This window comes from Thrips palmi, unplaced genomic scaffold (genome assembly GCF_012932325.1).
Source record: "Thrips palmi isolate BJ-2018 unplaced genomic scaffold, TpBJ-2018v1 HiC_scaffold_16, whole genome shotgun sequence".
Lineage (NCBI taxonomy): Eukaryota > Metazoa > Arthropoda > Insecta > Thysanoptera > Thripidae > Thrips > Thrips palmi.
In genome coordinates, this window is record NW_023144625.1 from 5,544,860 (window position 1) to 5,563,073 (window position 18,214).

An 18,214-nucleotide genomic window follows, 5' to 3' on the forward strand; every position below is an offset into this window, starting at 1 on the left:
TAAACACGTCCATCTATCGCATGCACAAATAAAATAAATCAAGAATTCCTGATCATTGGAACAGACCGTGTGGTCACGCCAACCTGGAAGAAAATGGAAAAATGACAAGATATATTTCGGCACTTCCAGAGAAATCTCTCACAAGCACTACAGAAATAAAGTTGAACACAACATTCTGATTTCTTTAATAAGACGAATAATTAAACGTTACGTCACTAGAAAAAGAAAGAAAAAATCTTTCATTTAGAATCAACAATCCAACACATGAAAAAAAAACATCAACATATTAAAAAGTACGTTCAAACGAAGCGTAGTTAAAATCAGACACTTTACCACACGATTTAAAATATACAGGATACGATATATCATGTAGACATAGAAAATGTTTTTGCAATATTTTGACACGACAAATATGGCAAAAGTCTTAGACTTGGCATTAATCCAAGGAGACAGCAAACGACAATGTCTTATATAACACTGGTTTGTTCCGTTTAGGTACAATTGGAATTCTCACGTGACAATGGCCTTTCGACAAGTAAGTCCCTAATATGACACTTGAGATGAGTAATCATATAAGCCTGTGACGAAAGCCTCTTGTTACAAACTGTGCATCTGAAACGCTTGTAAAACATGTGCCGTCTCAAATGATGTGACCGATAAAACTTCTTATTACGAACAGAGCACTCGACAGGCTTCACCCCGGTATGGGTTAGAACGTGACGTCCCAAATGTTCTGACCGATAGAATTTCTGATCACACACTTTGCACTCGAAAGGCTTCACCCCGGTATGGGTTCGAACATGACGTCTAAGAACACATTCGTCTGTAAATCTCATATTACAAACTGAGCACTCATAAGGCTTCTCCCCGGTATGGGTAAGTAGATGAGTCCTTAGATATGATTCGCTCGACAACTTCTTCCTGCAAAGGGTGCATTCGAAAGGCTTCGCTCCTCGATGAGTGCGAAGATGGGCTGTAAGTCCACCCCCAGTGTTGAATTTTTTGTTACGAACTGTGCACTTGAATGGTTTCTCTCCCGTATGGACTCGAAGATGACGTATGAGATCAGAGGACCTATAAAACTTATCATTGCAGACTGTGCACTCGAAAGGCCTCTCCCCAGTGTGGGTTCGGACATGTCGTCGCAGATCACTTGCCGTGGTGTACTTCTTGTGACAAACTGTGCACTCGAAAGGCTTTTCCCCAGTATGGGTTCGGGCATGAGTTTCGAGATCACGTCGAAAAGTAAACTTCTTACTACAAACCATACACTCATGGGGTTTCTCTCCTGAATGTATTCGGAGATGACCTTTAAGCCCTCTTTCCGTGTTGAACTTTTTGTTGCAAACTGTGCACTCGAATGGTTTCTCTCCAGTATGGGTCCGAAGGTGGTCTCTTAGAAAGCTAAGCCGATTAAATTTTTTATTGCAAGCTGTGCACTCAAAACGGCTCTCCCTAGAGCTGCTGGCTTGGACATGATTGCTCGGAATAGCTCGGCTCGTCGGCTCCTCTTCATTGTCCATGTCCGTCGGACTCGTCATTTCGCCGTCACTTGATGCTTCGTCGTCACAAAACTGGAAACTCTTGATCAGGATACATGGTGCACCATCCATGACGTGCTCGGGACCTGCACAAGCAATTCAAACACCAATTGTAGAAACATAAACAACTAGGGGCAAGCAAAAAAAAATGTTTGTTCAAAAACGTTGGAAAAATTAAATTGGTCGATTGGTTTGGCGGTACGGGGTCACTACCAAAAATGATCCAAAATTGCTGCCCTGATCCAAGTTCACACTGAATGTTGTACAATTTTGTACGTGGTGGTGCATAATGTTAAACCTGTGTACCGTCGTGCATAAAATTGTGCTTGAAATTGCAAGGATTTATTCATATAACTTATAATAATATGAAAAATCCACGTGTGCAGAAAATCGTGCAAGTTGCACGTACAAAATTCTACCCTAACATTTAATGTGTTCGGAACTTTACCCTAGATGTGTGTTTCTAACTACTGAGAACACCGTCCTGAGATACAGCTACCCCTGATGCTTCGAGCACGGTGCAAACCAGTCCAAATTGGGTTCAATGAATGTCAAAAACGAAAACAAAATAATCGAACCCCAGTGCGGCCATTACTGGGCCGAGACACTGGCTATCACTGGTGAAAAGGTGGCCGTCACGGGGCAAACTGTACACTGATACTTGGTTAATTATTCCTCAAAGGGTAAATTTTATTTTGCTGGTTTACAAAGAGAATCTTTTCTATACTCTTGTATGTTCCTGAAGATTTTAATACCGGTACAATGTAGGGAAACTTCGTAAAGAAGTGCGCTAAAAGTGGCCATCACTGGGCACCGTGCCCTCCACACATTTGATCTCGGAATGAACCAAAATTAAAAAGAAGGTGCTCCCTTCTTGTTACTTGGACAGAACACAAGAAAGGGCGAGCTTCTTACCTCTCACAACGCAGAGCACACATTGAAATGGCGGCGAGTCCTCCAACGGCAGGCCCGATGATGGTGCCCGTTTTCGCGCCGACCTGCAGAAGAAAAAGGGCACTGTGAGGAAAAAGTACGGAACATGTCTGGTCAATAATTGGCCTGGAACGTCCGTGCTTGCCAACTACGGAACGTTCCGTACTTTTTTTCCGTACCCATTTACATGGGTTATTATGGAGCAAGTACGGAACGTTCCGTACTTTTCTCCATACCTCCGTCCTATATTTTTCTCTACCATTGCCGTACAAAAGTTCGGAATTTTTTTACAGTGGGCAAGTTACCTCAAAGGAGTGGAATGTCAATAGCTTCTAACTGGACAAATCCGAAGGCAGCTTCTAGCCTCCGGGCAAGCATAAAGCCTGCCAAGATGGCAGCCTAACAGTGCCATAATGGTCCATGTCCGCCCGAACTGCATACAGAAAAGTCTACCCCAATGCGAGAATTAGTGCTGACATCTAGCAGGTAATGGCCGGACGTACGGCCTAAGGCCGTGTCGACATGTCTCGCATTGGGGCTTTGTTATGAGCGTGCTTGCGAGCTTTTTTGTCTCCAAATTTTGGCGTACCATGGTACAAATCTTGGATTGTAGAGTGGGCAAGTTACCGTCAAAGCGCAGTGGAACTTCAATAGCTTCCAATCGACAACATTCAGGTTATTGCAGAGCACTCCAGCAGTGAAACACACTCTGTAAATATTGGTATCACTTCACGACAATATCAAGGCTAATTTTCCTTACAAGGATGTCGTCAAATCATTAAGACATAGTTGTCACGCCCATGCAAAATGAAAAAGAGTTAAAGCTCAAAGATCAATCGATCTTGGCTTTGATGAAAATGTCGTCACTTTGAGACGGCATCGTCATCATTTGCAAGTGATGAAAATGTCATCCACGATTTTGTCATAATATGACAACAAATTGATACAGTGCACACACTGGTAGCCAACGAATGTGACGTCATATTCGTTCGAATGTGAATTTTGTCACGTTCGTTTGAATGTTGATCCACGTTCAAACGAATGTGACACCCTACCTGAACGGACGAGTCACGTTCAAACGAATGTGACATCATATTCAAACGAACGTGACAAAATTCACACTCCAACGAATATGACGTCACATTCGTTGGCTACCAGTGCAGGTGTAAGGTAAAACTAAACATGAGGCCTTTTGTGAAGCGTAAATAACTACGCTGCGCATATGCTTCACTCCTCAGAAAAGTCTAGAAAGACTTAGCTTCGCAATACCAAGAAAACGAAGGCATTGTACAATTGCTTCGTATCGTGAAGAAACGGTGTATATCGTGAAGGATTTTGCTTCGTAACCCAAAACGTTTCTTCGTAGAATTTACAATGCCTCCGTTTTCTTCGTACACCGAAGCCATGCTTCGCAGACATTTCAATGTGTTGAGTATGTACCTGCCAGGGTACATTTGGAAGTGCGTACTTGGCCACACTGCAAGGCAAAGTGTGACTAATACAACAAAAGTATAACAAAAACTGTACAATAGAAGTACAACAGGGATTGTAGAGAGTACAACGAGAATTGTACAAACCACAACGAGGCCTGGACCGCACAGCACTCGTCATGCCGGTTCCATTGTACTTTGTACAACAATTGTTGTACTTTGAAAGTGCAATAAATTCCTAATTAAACATTTGACAGAAATTTGTGTACTTTTGCTGTGGTTTTTTCATGCAGTGCAAGAACACGTTTGAAAGTAGTGCGTTCTTGCAACCATGCATTTGTAAGTGTGGACAAAGCAGATAGTTCAGTTCGTAGCGTGTTGCCAAAGTCTTACCTCTCACAACGCAGAGCACACATGGAAATGGAGGCGAGTCGTAGGACTGAAAATCAACAGTAGCTCGATTCTTCCAGCGACCTGCGAACGAGAAAAAGAAAGTGAGTGTAGGGGTCAAAGACTTTGGAGCCTGTCGACAGGTCCACAGCCTGTCAACTTCGGTTAAGCGTGTAACGCAGACACTAACACTGTATTAAGGGAGGCAGTATCGCCGATTGAACGTACTACTGTGATGATTTCCGAACCTGTTCAGACCTCAATAAAAATATACTAGTGGGAATGCTTAAGACAAACGGCAGGCAATGTGTTCAAGTGCGAAATTTTAACAACTATTGGAACAAAACTTCTACTTTTCAGCGTCAAATAACTATTTTAGGGTAACCATATCACTCGAAAAAAAAAGGTCTGCAAAATGACGCATTAATGTGTGCACGATTTCAGCCAAAGTTTTGATCTTTTGCTCCAATGCATCTGAAAATGCGTAAAATTGTCCACAAAAGACCCTTGTGTTTCAATATTGGATAAGAAAAACCATTAAAACAGCAACGGCCATCTTCAGTTTTGAATAATTGAAACAAAACAAACACGAAAAAGATGCGAGTGGAGAACCCTGCGTACACTCCCAAGATAATGCTGAGCTTTTTCTTCGTTAAACGAACAAAAAGCTTTAGTATTATGACTCCACGGCATTTCTCTGTAGGAAAATCGGGAGTGTAACGAGACCTTCCCTTACTGTTAACATAGAGATGCATAATCACCTGGCTTCAATCCTCCAGCGTTGACAGCGAGCGCAGGATGCACAGCCAGTGTCGATCAGTGTACAAAAGAACACCAGGCGAAGAAATCTGCGTTTCGAAAGAGCTTCTTCTTGAAATCTTTCTTGGTTCTTCCTTCCTGATTGGGTTAGGCCATCATGACATCACTAAAGGAGAAAGAAAATGGCAAGATTAGTTTTGACACAGCGGGTACCTTGAATCACTCTTCAAACGCGGTGACGAGATTCATTTTCACTGCGACCAATGCAACCTCTTTTTTCGAACGAAAGGAAGGTCACCAAGGCTATAGCACATTTTGAATTTATTTAGTTTCTTCAGGAACGACAGAATCAAGTACAAAAGAAAACTTCAAATACATTTTAGGGTCGCAAATAACAATAATAATAAACACATATAATCAGGATCATCCTGGCACAGCAGGAAAAACTCGGGATCTCAGGTGGCACAAAATAAGGACGATTCTGACGTGAAGAAGTAATAACAAAAAAAGACGATACGATGCTAACAAAAGAGGAATTAATGAAGACACTTAACATTATAACCACAGTGAGATAGATTAATACAATAACAATGCAATAGCAATAACGATAGGCAGCAAGACAAGAATTTCGAAGCAGTCAGCAAAAGCCACTGGCGTGCTACAGCGACCTTTCGAAGTGCCAGCAGAATTGACCAGTCTGCCCTGCCCCTGGGATAGCGAAAAAAAAGAGGGATTTGGGGCAAGATCACTCAGTTGATTTAAAACCAACCATTCAACAGCCTACACCCCAATATGGCACTTTAGGTGAGTTATCAGACAAGATCCGGTCGCGAACGTTTCGTTGCAAATTGTGCATCTGAAACGTTTCTCTCCGGTATGCTTTCGGAGGTGTCTTCTCAGCTGCTCCGACCGATGAAATTTCTGATCACAAACAGTGCACTTGTGGGGCTTTCCCGGAATATGGATTCGTCGGAGATGTATTCTCAAAAGACCTCCGTCGCTGAACTTCTTATTGCAAACTGTGCACTCGAATGGTTTCTCCTGAACATGCATTCGTTGCAGATGGCTCCTCAAAAAGCTTCCGTCACTAAACTTCTTGCTGCAAACTGTGCACTCAAATGGCTTCTCACCGGTGTGCTTACGCAAGTGAATCCTTAATGAAAACTGCCTTGAAAACTTATGGCCGCAAACGGAGCATTCGTAAGGCTTTTCACCCGAATGAGTTCGCAGATGAGATTGAAGATAAACTCTAAGAGCAAACTTCTTCTTGCAAACTGTACACTCGTAGGATTTCTCTCCGGTATGGGTGTCAAGATCACTTCCGGTAATAAACTGATGAGTTTTCAACGTTGATTTTGACTCGGCCTCGTCCTCGACGTGTAAGTCCCTCGAACTAACCATTTCACATCCATTTGCTTCACTCGACATCTCTGCCATGTCGACCAGCATACATGGCTCGCCTTTCATGGCATGCTCGGGACCTGAACAGAAGTCCATCAGAACAGTAAGCGAGATAAAACTGGCGATACAATGTGAACAGTTTAGCTCAGAACTGCGTTCATCTGATAAACTAAAAAAAAACCTTGCAAAGTATCCGGCATTGCATTGCAAACTCTCACACTAAATTACTATGTAGGTTTTTCTGCGCGCCAGTGCACGAAATCAAACATGCACTTCAAAACGCACGAATTTGTGCGCAACAATGCACGATTTCGTGCGGAAGTACACACTAAACTTCTTACGGATACATCCTATCTGTATTACGGACATTTTTGTGCAATTGCAATTACGGATAGATTTTGCTTGTAATACGGATGAAATCATCCGTATTACAAAGAGTTTTACGTCCGTACCATACGGATATTTTCGTCTGTATGTTACGGACGTAAAACTCTTTGTAATACGGATGATTTCATCCGTATTACAAGCAAAATCTATCCGTAATTGCAATTGCACAAAAATGTCCGTAATACAGATAGGATGTATCCGTAAGAAGTTTAGTGTGTATGCAGAAAATCGTGCATTGTCGCGCACAAATTTGTGCGTTATGAAGTGCATGTTTAATTTCGTGCATTGGCGCGCAGAAAAACCTACATAGTAATTTAGTGTGGCTCTTACAAACTTTTTCTTTGCATTGCGAAGTGTTACTTTGCAACAAAGAAAATGCTTCGCAACTTACAAACTTTGTCTTTGCAATGCGAAGAAAAGAGTTCGCAAGGGAGTTCGTAATACAAAGCCGGAAAATACTTCGTACTGCAAAGCACTTTTCTTTATAAGCTTTCAAGAGTGTGAATTTTAAACATCTCAGTGAAGGACGGTGTAAAAGTTGCTCTATTTCTATGGAGGCTCTACGGAGGAGTTCTAAAAAAGGCGCAGAAAGTTCGTTCGCAACGTCGACTTTACGCGTTATTTCGGGACTTTTATTTTATCTACGGACTAAAATGCAATTTGACCACCCAGAGTCCGATCCGGGACGGGACCAAGCAAAGAACATTAGACGCAAAAGATGCCACATTAGGCAGGGTTCTTACCTTTCACAATGCAGAGGACACATTGGAACGATGGGGAGTCCTCAGACTTCAAACCCGAAGACGCCTCCGTCTCCCCGAGACCTGCAAAAGAGAAAGGCCAAGTAAGTGGTCCATAATCGTTGGCTTTAAAGCGGTCTTGCCAAACGCCCCAAATCTAATACAGCTGTTCTGGACCCAACAAGCTGCCTCTAACGCATCCACGTGCACAGAAAAACCTCTGCCCCTTCCGCCACCAATGCCTTCCTAAGCATGCATTGCATAAGCCCCACACGCAAAGCGATTTCACCGCACTACACGACTTCATGGCAAAATTTCTGGCACTGGGGACTTCCGGTGAAAAAGTTTCTTTTGTGAATTAATACACGGGACGCGCCAAAAAATCGGTCCCACAGTGAATTCGTTAAAAATAAGGGCTTCTCTGTGAAAGGTGAAATAGTTTACAGGCTCATGTTTGTTTGGACCGATTTCAATAGCCTACATTCAAGAGAGGCTAAAAAAACGTCTCTTAAGAGGTCGCAATAAATTTGTTCAGTTGAAATTACCTTCTTAACCTAGTAAAAGGTTAAGAAAGTAATTTCAACTGAACAAATTTATTGCGACCTAATGTTAGAAAATTGTAGGCATATCTTATGAAAGAAAAGAAACATTTTCACCAACTTCTACCCTCGAGCAGGGGACCACGGTCGCGGGCGGTAACGTGGGTTCTCGTGCCCAAAAGTTAGTCATGAAACTATTTTTCATTGAGAGCTCAAGGCTCAAGAATGCGCAGTGTTAGGCTTGACTTCCGGCATAGGTGGATAGCCCTGTAAACAAAAAGTTATAGATCGTTAGAGTCAAGAAAGACACAACTGCAGACAATGAAACGGCCAAGTGGCGGTGTACTGAACAAAAGCATCAACGTCGGTGGCTACTAAAGGCGGTCGGTCATCGGCTCTGGCAGGAACGCAGGTCCCTTTCAAACGTTCTAATCCTACCGTTTCCCGGCCACCGCCGAAGGCTCCTAGCTTGATAGCACGGGAAGCTGTGAAATTTGATGATGGGGAAAGGTACCGAAAAACAGAAGTCATAATTTAACCTGCATTAAATAGCAGAGGGAAGAACAAAGAAAGACCACTGAAACCTGGAATAGTCGAAGAGAGATGTACTGGTTAAACCGAACTCACAGAAATTCACACGCATTCCAAATAAGATTCTTTGAGCAAAGGACCTTGTAAAAGCTTGTAGCAGCTTTTGTATGCTCATATTACTTTGTTGTAACAAGCTATTCTTAGGAAGACCTACAATAGTTTATACGGTTTTCAGCGTGTCCCTCAATGCAAGCCAGCACACTAAATTAATATGTAGGTTTTTCTGCGCGCCAATGCACGAAATTAAACATGCACTTCGAAACACATAAATGATCCAGGAAGCGGAAGAAGGGAATAACTTGACTTATCCCCAAATTGAGTTTTTATTTTATTATTGTGCCTTAGAATGGTTTACATCATTACACCAAATTATTTGACTGAATTCCAAGCAGTTTAGGAGAAAATCCACTTGGAAAAAGGGTTTAACTCAACTTAACCCCTTTTACAGTCTAAATTTCATTGGAAAATGGAGATAACTCAACCTTAGTCTACATGAGTCCGTTTGACAAATTGGCAAAAGGATATAACTCAACTTGTGTTTTTTATGAATCTAGTGTAAAAAGAATCAACTCAACTTAACCCCCCTAAATTTTAAATTTCAATTTGGAAAAAAGAGCTAAGTCCAAAAAATACACCAGAGTTACTTACACTTTATGCAGACTATTGTCCCACTTGACTTGTCTCCAAATTCCTCTTTGTTTAGGAAATATAAGGTGAGCTGACTCTGTTTTCCATTTCAACGGAAAGTGATAAGTCGCAGAAATCCTCTACGGAGTGACCTTACACTTTTGATTTTTTTCCCAAAATTTTACTAATGCTTTTTGAAATTATTAACATGTGCAACATTCATTTGTTTTGTTTTAGTTTTCCCTGCTAACAGTTTTTTGTTTCTCCTGAAAAATGGCCAAAATTGAGTTATCCCCTTCTTCCGCTTCCTGGATCAAATTTGTGCGCAACAATGCACGATTTTCTGCACACTTGCGCACGAAATCGTGCGTTGTCGCGCTCAAATTCCTGCGTTACGAAATGCACGTTTAATTTCGTACATTGGTGCGCAGAAAAATCTACAGAGTAATTTAGTGTTAGTGTTACGCCAGACTAAGTGCACGCATCGTTTTGCTTGACCTGAACAGACTTTTCCACCAGAGCGCCGAATAAAGAAGTAGAAGAATAATAACAAAACCCGGAAACAGTCCCTGCAAACACGGTAAAAACGGAACCTGGTTTTCCCAGGAAGCCTATGGAAGAGACATAGGCGATTTCCAGGGAGTTCCTGGGAAAACCAGGCTCCGTTTTTACCGTGAATAGCTACGTTCATAATAGACCTTTCCGGGCTAAGCTTCTTGTACAATAACCCAATCTTTGCGCCGCCACATTGTAAGACCCAACCTATTTGCAGCGAAATGGCATTAAACTCGTTGTTGTTGATACTCCAGTAGACACAGAGTTCAATTCCGTTTCGCCACAAATGAGCTGGATCTTAAAGTGTGGCGGCGCAAAGATCCGAGTGTACTGAACAAGTTGCTTAGCCCGGAAAGGTCTATACTTAGTAAGTGCGTCTAGTTATTATGAAGTTGCCCGCACCGTTTCCCGGTTGTGTAATTCTTCTTGTTCTCCGATCGCAGATGACTTAGATTTATAAAATGCTCTATTTACGGCGTTCTACATTGTGGCTGGGCTTCGGCACGCCCTGGCGTAACACTACTAATTGTAAAATTATCGCACTGGAGGCATTCTGCTCTGAAGGGTTCACTCTTAAAACCTACAAACTATTTTCGGCATAGCAAAAGGTGCTACCACAATGGTCTCATACTTAAGCCATATCATAGTTAGCATCTCATAGTTAGTGACATATGGGCCTGTAGCACAGGTTTGAGTGTTTTAAGCCGAAAATTTCCTCATTAACTTTAATCTGAGGATGGCTCAGAACACTCAAACCTGTGCCACAGGCCCTTATCTCACTAACAATGAGATGCTAACTATGACATGACTTAAGTATGAGACCATTGTGGTAGCACCTAAAGGAAAGAAGCTTGTCAGAACAAAGTATTTTGAGCTTACATAAGCTCACAAAGAAAATAATTCGAAATTAACAAACTATTTCTTCGTACAACAAATAAATAAAATAGTTTGTGACTATCATAGGCTCATGATACTTCCTAAGCTTTTCACCGCTTACTGCACCGGAAGTTGGAGCTTCGACTTCAAGTCACATTGGGCAAGCATAGAACATGTTGACATTGTTTCATTGATGAACAGTGCCTATTTCCTCGAAGCAGCGCCATTAGACCATACTATTCGTGAAAAACAAGAGGATCCCTTAAACCGGAAATGTCGCTGGCAACCTAACTTAAAATAGTTGAGTCGAAGTGCCAGTGAGCGTCATTCTATCCAGAGCAGTTAAGCCTGTTTCAAGACTAGTTTGGTTTAGGAAAACATTTATGTTCGAAAATTTATCCCTTTGAAGAGCCTGGTACCCTTTTCAAACTCACTCCGTTTCCGGTGTTGCGCGTCTCTCTGTTCTGGTAGTCAACGTATGTGACAGTATATTCGTTTCGTTTGAATGGGAATTTTGTAACGTTTGTTTGCATAATGTGTCTAATTCGTTGGAACGTAAATCCACGTTCAAAGGAATAGACCTTTCCGGGCTAAGCAACTTGTTCAGTATACTCGGATCTTTGCGCCGCCACACTTTAAGATCCAGCTCTTTTGTGGCGAAACGGGATTGAACTCTGTGTCTACTGGAGTATCAACAACAACGAGTTTAGTGCCATTTCGCTGCAAATAGGTTGGGTCTTACAGTGTGGCGGCGCAAAGATTGGGTTATTGCACAAGAAGCTTAGCCCGGAAAGGTCTATTGGACATCCTCATTTAGCGGCCACGTCACGTTCTAACGTATGCGACACTGAATTCAAACCAATGAGGTATTTTGCGATAGTGAAGAAGAGAAAGAAGAAGATGCGGCGGTGGGGGTAGAACATCACAAACCCTCATTTGTTTGCCGGCCATGATGCCCCCCACCCGCCCCCGCCTCGCCCCGCAAGCAGACGAACTGCCTAAACAAATGAGGGTTTGTTATGTTCTACCCCCACCGCCGCATCTTCTTCCTTCTCTTCTTCACTATCGCAAAATACCTCATTGCAACGAATGTGACGTCAGAGTCTTTGAATAACAGTGCCAATCGATGAAGGCCGAATACGTCACATTGGATGAAATCAGTACACTCGAAAGTAAAATCATCCAGCAGTGTCGTCATACCGCAGCCGCGTCGTTCTTCATACACCACTTCTTGTAGTTTGTAATTTCGTTTCAGTGGCTGAGTGATGACTTGCGCCCGAGGGATGAAAACGGAAGTCTACGTGCTAATTTTGCTGTGTGTTGTTACTAGGTACCGTCCGCGACAAGAGTGAAATCCGGGTTGAGCGCCTGTCTGTGCTGCGGCCGTGGCTGTGGCTGTACGCGGTTGCGCCACCACTACGCTACGCCAGGAGGTGAGCCTGAGGTGAGCTGGATTCATTGAACGAGCGTGTTCCGGAAACGAAACGTCAACCAAATACTCCACTATCGTTGCAGGAGCGTGACATCAGCTCGAAACGAGCGAGTCAAAAAGTCACACACCTCTGAGCAATTGAGATATGCTCGAAAGAGCGCGACGTTTTGTCACGTTCGTTCCAGCGTGTTGTCACTCTTGGAATGAAGTGTTTCCTGGCGCACTGGGAATGTTGTTTACTCGGCATCCCAAAGTGGCCTTGTAAAAGTTGTTCTCCGGTTGTGCCGTACGAGTGGAGCAGTTGTCGAGCAGCGCTGCGCTTTCTGCTGACGCTGCTCGCAGCTGAGGTGTCGTGGTGTCGTGGTCGTCGTCTGCTGCGCGTAAGGGAGGCGGAGGGAAAGGGGGAGGGGGGGGGACGAGGCGAGCCGCGGAACAGGAAGAGCACGCTATTCGCACTGCTGGTATTCGCAGTTCACAGTGCTGCTGTTGTAAACATAACCCCACCGGCAGCCTAGACCCTCCAGTTTCTAACGTTTGATTTCTCAGTTTATTTAGAGGTATCCGGACGTGGGGAAGATTGAATGCTGAATGACGTAGTAGCCCACGCTGAAGAACGAACTCAGTGACAGGCGTCGCGTGTTGCGAGTTTCGGTGAGCTTAGTTTGCTGAGACTGTCCTGACAATCCATTTGTCGTTTCGCCTATTTTTTCCTTGCATAATCGTGTGGAAACCTAGTGTTTATGGGCAAAGTACAGTACTAGTACACCTGTGATAGTTCAGTGAAAGTGTACTCTAGTCATTGGTTTGGTCCGGTTTTTTGTGTGTATGTCATGAACTCAAAGAGGTAGGTGGCTGTAGCCATACAGGTTGAGTTTAAGTCTATAACTTATTTGAAGTAACTTTGCATAGATTGAAGCGATTGAAGGCGATCTGTCTTGCATTCAGTGCGTCCCTTCTTCATCCCTCTCTTTCCATCTGAAAGCTCACTGGGTGAGTGTGCTTTCCTTGCGTTTATGTCCCTAGCCCTGCGACAAGTGGAATCCCATGGTAATCTACATCCTACAATTAATGGCTCTGTGTCACCGCTGAAAGCAGTGCTTGTAAGGCATATGGTGGTACTCCACTCCAAGACAGAATTTCATGTCAATTTAAGTTGTGTCCTTTTTGTGTTTCTTTTTCTATGTTTGGTCACGCAAATTATCGGTCTGTATTAACCCGTACCCATTGACCAAGGGAGATTACGTAATCAATCTTGGTTGTGTTGCGGTCATATTGGAACTATTTTGTGTGTATTGTCCTATTCTCTTAAAGGGACAAGCTCTTACAGCTACTTTCAACGGGCTTCTTTTCTATTGTGGACACGTATAGGTGCTTCCAATATAAATATATTTTTTAGGGTACGGTTTGAAAAGAAGGATGGAAAGTAGCTCAACAATTTAAATGACAAAAATTCCTACTTCATCATATAATTTTTTGTAAAAATGAACAGGTACTTAAAATGGAGCGCCTGGTATTTGAATATGAAGTGGTTGTTTTGAAATGGTTTCAATGCCATCTTCTTCAAATTACGCATAGAAGTGTGAGATGTCATCTTCAACTGTTTGCGTTGATATTTTGAGCGGAATAGTTGTTTGAAAGTTCTAGCATAGTAGCAACCAAGAAAAGCCTCATTGTCTGGTGTTGAACTTTAAACTGGCCTGTATTTGAGACTTTCAGACTTATTATGATTCTTTCTGTAGAAACTCTCGATTTTTGTGTGTTTCTTATAAAATAGGAGTTCGATATTTGGGGATTGGGATTGGGAATGTTTGTGACGGCTGGACTCAGTGTCCACCTCAAAATTATGGGTGGCTCCCTTGTTTCCTAGAGGAGATTGTTCTAATTGTACTTCCGTTTGTTCTCAGATTCCATCTTTGACTGATTAATGGCGATTTACAGTGAGTACTCTGACTGCACTGAGAAAACCTTACAAACTAGTCAGGCCCTTACAAAGCAAAGCAGTTTGTAAGAACAAAGTATTTTGAGCATACAAAGAAAATACTTCGCAATTTAAAACTATTTCTTTGTATAATAAAGTTAATTAGTTTGTACGCATGTATGCTCAAAATACTTCATAAGGTTTTAAGGGTGTGCTTGCGGCATCGTTTTTCCCGTTTTCGGGTGAGTCATGGGAACTTTGCTGGGGTTGCAGAGGACCCGCTGTTCCCCACGCCAGAGGACCTGAACTCGGACCGAAGCGGAGTGCAGCTGCCGAAGATCCACAAGAAGGGGCCGTTCCTGGACCACGATGACCTGCTGCAGACGCACATCGACCTCCTCTCGGAGGACTTCCTGCGCTCCCTCAGGGAGCAGCTGGACGACATCCGCGCCAACCCGCGCATCCTGGACAGCACGGCCTGCTACACCGTCAAGGCCGCGCGCGTCATCAGCAAGGAGCGCAGCCGCTTCGATCAGGAGGTGGTTTTTTAAATATTCATTTTATGAGTCTAGGGTCAGTTTAATTATAGGACACAGGGTAAAAATGGGACAGCTGATTCTTAGTCAAGAATCGAGATTTTAAAACTTGTGCCGTAGCAAGTCTTATTTTCACAGTAAAAACATAACATTTGGTATGTTATTTGTTCAAAAATGTCAAATCCTGACTAAGAACCAGCTGTCCCATTTTTACCCTGGGTCCTTTAATTACTCCAACTGACCCAACACCAGTAAAAGTAAAGCAAAGTATAACCGGCTGTTTTCAAGGTTTATCCTTTTAAGCTTAAAATCAAGCGTAACAGGGTCATGAGTCCACATTCCAGCAATGTAGAACGCATGGTTGAGTTTCTTGTCTATAATTCTTACTTTCAAGGGTGACTTCTTCTGGCGTTACATAATACTGCACTCAAGCCTATAGTTACGTTTTACTTTTATCTGTGGAGGGATTTATGTATTTCTTGAAATGTCAAGTAAAGGGTTTTTCCATTTTAAAAATGTAGTGTTGTCTCAGAATATTCTTCATTTTGGTCAGTGTGAAGTGAAATAGCAGAGAGGTAAACTAATTATTATGTAATAACTGTTTCAGAATTCTTTGTTTATAAGTTCCTTTCTATTTCTTGAATTCATTCCTCTAGAGGGAGACCATCCTTATACGTTATAGAGCCATGAATGTTAATGTTACAATTTAGTCGTTCATCCCTAACTCTGGTCACAACAAAGGCAAAGGATCCCGTCAATTGGACCTCAAAGGACAAAGGAAAAAGATAGCGTAGCCCCTTTTGGAAACATGAGGGGAGTCTTGGCAGTTCAAACTAGTTTTTGTAGCACTGTTTTTATTTTATTCTATTTTTTTTATTTTAATGCATACTTTGCATACTATGTTGTGACAAGCTACTTTTCCTTGCAAGGCGGAAGAATAGTTAGTGGGGTTCTAGGAGTGCAGATCAAATCGAGCATGTCAGACTGCACCCAGTGTGGAGAACTCCACATTTCAAATGCGGTGGTGTGGAATTTTCTATCTTGTCTCTTGGATGCGCTGAGTTTTGCACTCTCCACACTCCAAGAGAGAGTGCATGGAAAAAACGAAATGGCTGTGGCTGCTACTTTTTTTGGGGGGGTGGGGTAGAAGTAAGTGGTACAACTACGTGCAGCTATGGCTCTGGGAGCTCCTCCACACTTGAAGTGGGGTGACTGCAAACTCTGTGCTTTCAAGGGTGGACGAGGGGCAAATAACTTGAATTTGGGTGTAGATTTTCCTTGCAATAACGTGAAATAACGTTGAAATAACGGTGTAGTTACGCGCAATAAGGCGAAATAACGTGAAATAACGTCGAAATACCCTCTAGTTAACGTTGAAATAACTGTGAAATACCGTGAATTGGAAATAACGGCGTACAAATTTTGACTAAGTTGTTTGCCCCTCTAGTGTGGAGAATTTCTCCGCACCAGCTAGTGTGGAGTTGTCCACACTTGGTTTGACCGAATGGTTTCTGCTGCAGGCGGGCGTGGAGATGCGGTTCGACCCGACGCGCTACCAGCACGTCCGCTGGGAGGAGGACCAGCGCTTCCTGACGGGCAACATCGTGCTGCTGACCCAGGACAAGAAGGCCCTCAACGACTTCGTGGTGGGCGTGGTGCACGAGAGCAGGCCCGCGCTGCTGCGCGACGGCCGCGTCGTGCTCAAGCTGGTGCGCGGCGTGACCGGCAAGGGGGACTTCCTGCTGCTCAACCAGGTGACCGCTCTGAGGGGCCCAGAGCCCCCTGCGGATCATAGTGTGAGACGAGAGAGTCTCACACTTGCACGTGTGAACCGGTATGTCTCTGTCTCACGCGTGCTAGTGTGCACGGACGAGTGTGCAAGTGTCCATGGGCAACGTTCGTCCCACACTTTCAAAAGTGTGAGGCACGGTTTGTCCCACACTTGCTACCCATGGTTTCCATGGTTCCCTGTGGGTGAGTGTCATGGGTCGGACGCTCGCGGTGTGAGACAAACCGCCTCACACTGGCAAGCGTGAGACCGAGACCCACGTGAGTGTGAGACATTTGGGTTCACGCCAAGTATTGTGAGACTGTCTCACACTTGGACTTGGATTTGCAGTGTGCACGGTAAAATCGTCCCCTGTAAGCCCAAGGGGAATTAAGCATAACCAAGGGAGTCCCGTGAAATTTTTGCATGGTCCAAGCGAGTCTCTTGGAATCTTTGGAAGTTCCTCTTTGGAAGTTCCTAGGGAATCCCTTGGAAATCGGTCGCCAGCGAAAACATGGGACTTCCTTGACATGAAGGACGATGTCTTCAAGCGTAGATCCACACTCAAATGAAGCGAGGGGGTATAAACACTAGTGTAAAACCCTGTACACCAAAACCGCGTATTACACGTAATTGTAATACTATTTTTGAGCCAAATGTGCCATATTCTGGCATTTTAATGCCGTTACACAGTGTACTATCCCCGTTATACAGCGTAATACCGAGCGCTCTGTTCACGATTTCTTTGAGTGTTCACCCCCTCGAAATGAAGCGTTACACTGTTAAAAATGAATGAAATTTAATGACATTTGTGACATTATTTTTCATTAAACGTCATTATTTTTAATTACATCTCCACATTCATTACATTGTAATGAAAATTTCATTACCTCGGTCATGAAGTTTAATGACATTAGCCATGTAATGAAAGTTTCATTACACTATGAAGCTTGTCATGAAATTTTCATTACATGTCATTAAATTTTTCAAAAATATTTAAGCATGACTGATTTTTTTCGGATTTGTCTAGGATTTAAGTTCAGCTTACTCAAACTAATTTAGCCTTCTATTGGCCGCCAACATCAATTTTTCTCCTACAGTCGCGTCCATTACGGCGTCATATGCCAAACCTGTCATTCGCAAGTCTGCCGCTAGGTGTCGCATGGTACACGGGGATCACTCTCAACTCTGTATTTCGTATTAAAATATTAAAACGTGAGGAGATATCCTGAAATGTATCCGTGATTCATGCGAAGTGCTGGATTGTTAAACTAATGGCGAAGAGTTTGGAGGAATAGAGCGATATTTGAAGTGACCAAATAGGTTTGTCTGATGTTGCTCGAAGGCGGCTACGGGCTGCCGTTTGGTAGGGTCAGCACCCGATCTCTCTCACTCAGGCAACTAAACTGCCTCAGACCTGAGTTGTCCTGGGTCACTCAATTTTTACCTCTTCTCTGCTGTCAGAGTCGTTGAGAATTCACTCTAAGTCAAATCGTGACAAAAAGTTGCGTAATTTGCGTCAACTTTGATCAATTCCATTATGTTTTTGTCATTAAATTTTTAATTACATTCGTTCATTACACTGTAATGAAAATTTTAATAACATATGTGTAATGAAATTCTTAATTACATTGTAATGATTATAGCTTCACTACCATGTAATGAAAATGTAATCAATTTTTTTTAACAGTGTAAACTATGCTTCAATTTTACCAGTGTCTGTAAATTAGTCTGTCATGTCAGAGAATCTGAAAATTCCACACCTCCACATTTCAAGGGTGGAATCCTCAG

At 43.0% G+C, this 18,214-nt stretch overlaps 2 protein-coding genes across 33 annotated transcripts in view; one reads left to right on the plus strand and one right to left on the minus strand.

Moving 5' to 3' along the window:
* Positions 1-45: 45 nt before the first annotated feature.
* LOC117642276 (gastrula zinc finger protein XlCGF8.2DB-like) lies at positions 46-12,578 on the minus strand. 21 transcript variants are annotated; one of them, XM_034380294.1, is made up of 6 exons: positions 10,296-10,418; positions 7,585-7,665; positions 5,056-5,219; positions 4,298-4,378; positions 2,457-2,539; positions 46-1,627 (listed from the first exon to the last, which is right to left on the minus strand). In XM_034380294.1, the coding sequence occupies exons 4-6, from the start codon at positions 4,318-4,320 to the stop codon at positions 492-494; spliced, it is 1,242 nt and encodes a 413-aa protein (XP_034236185.1). In that variant the 5' UTR covers positions 4,321-4,378; positions 5,056-5,219; positions 7,585-7,665; positions 10,296-10,418; the 3' UTR covers positions 46-491. The 21 variants fall into 21 exon arrangements, with proteins under 21 accessions (XP_034236185.1, XP_034236183.1, XP_034236186.1 ...); XM_034380292.1 differs by lacking the exon at positions 10,296-10,418 and adding an exon at positions 8,242-8,387; XM_034380295.1 differs by lacking the exon at positions 10,296-10,418 and adding an exon at positions 8,248-8,315.
* LOC117642274 (NFX1-type zinc finger-containing protein 1-like) overlaps positions 10,484-18,214 on the plus strand; it is a 21,819-nt gene continuing 14,088 nt past the window's right edge. Inside the window, exons 1-5 of one of the 12 annotated variants that reach the window (XM_034380285.1) lie at positions 10,484-10,501; positions 12,100-12,213; positions 14,106-14,138; positions 14,393-14,658; positions 16,176-16,409. In XM_034380285.1, coding sequence (XP_034236176.1) covers positions 14,126-14,138; positions 14,393-14,658; positions 16,176-16,409 — 513 coding nt within the window. In that variant the 5' untranslated portion in view covers positions 10,484-10,501; positions 12,100-12,213; positions 14,106-14,125. Of the gene's footprint in view, positions 10,502-10,952; positions 11,070-11,110; positions 11,246-11,865; positions 12,010-12,099; positions 12,214-12,432; positions 12,582-12,601; positions 12,663-12,747; positions 12,853-12,879; positions 13,046-14,105; positions 14,139-14,392; positions 14,659-16,175; positions 16,410-18,214 lie in introns of those variants that run through there. The other 11 variants (XM_034380284.1, XM_034380289.1, XM_034380282.1 and 8 more) reach the window with 11 other exon arrangements.

Bases quoted from the DNA above. Each gene is read 5' to 3' on its own strand.
- LOC117642276 (XM_034380299.1), bottom strand. From the start codon at position 4,320: ATGTGTGCTCTGCGTTGTGAGAG. The intron at 2,540-4,297 runs GTAAGACTTTGG...TTTCTTCTGCAG, and splicing joins TGTGCTCTGCGTTGTGAGAG to GTCGGCGCGAAAACGGGCAC. The intron at 1,628-2,456 runs GTAAGAAGCTCG...TTGCTTGTGCAG, and splicing joins TGTGCTCTGCGTTGTGAGAG to GTCCCGAGCACGTCATGGAT.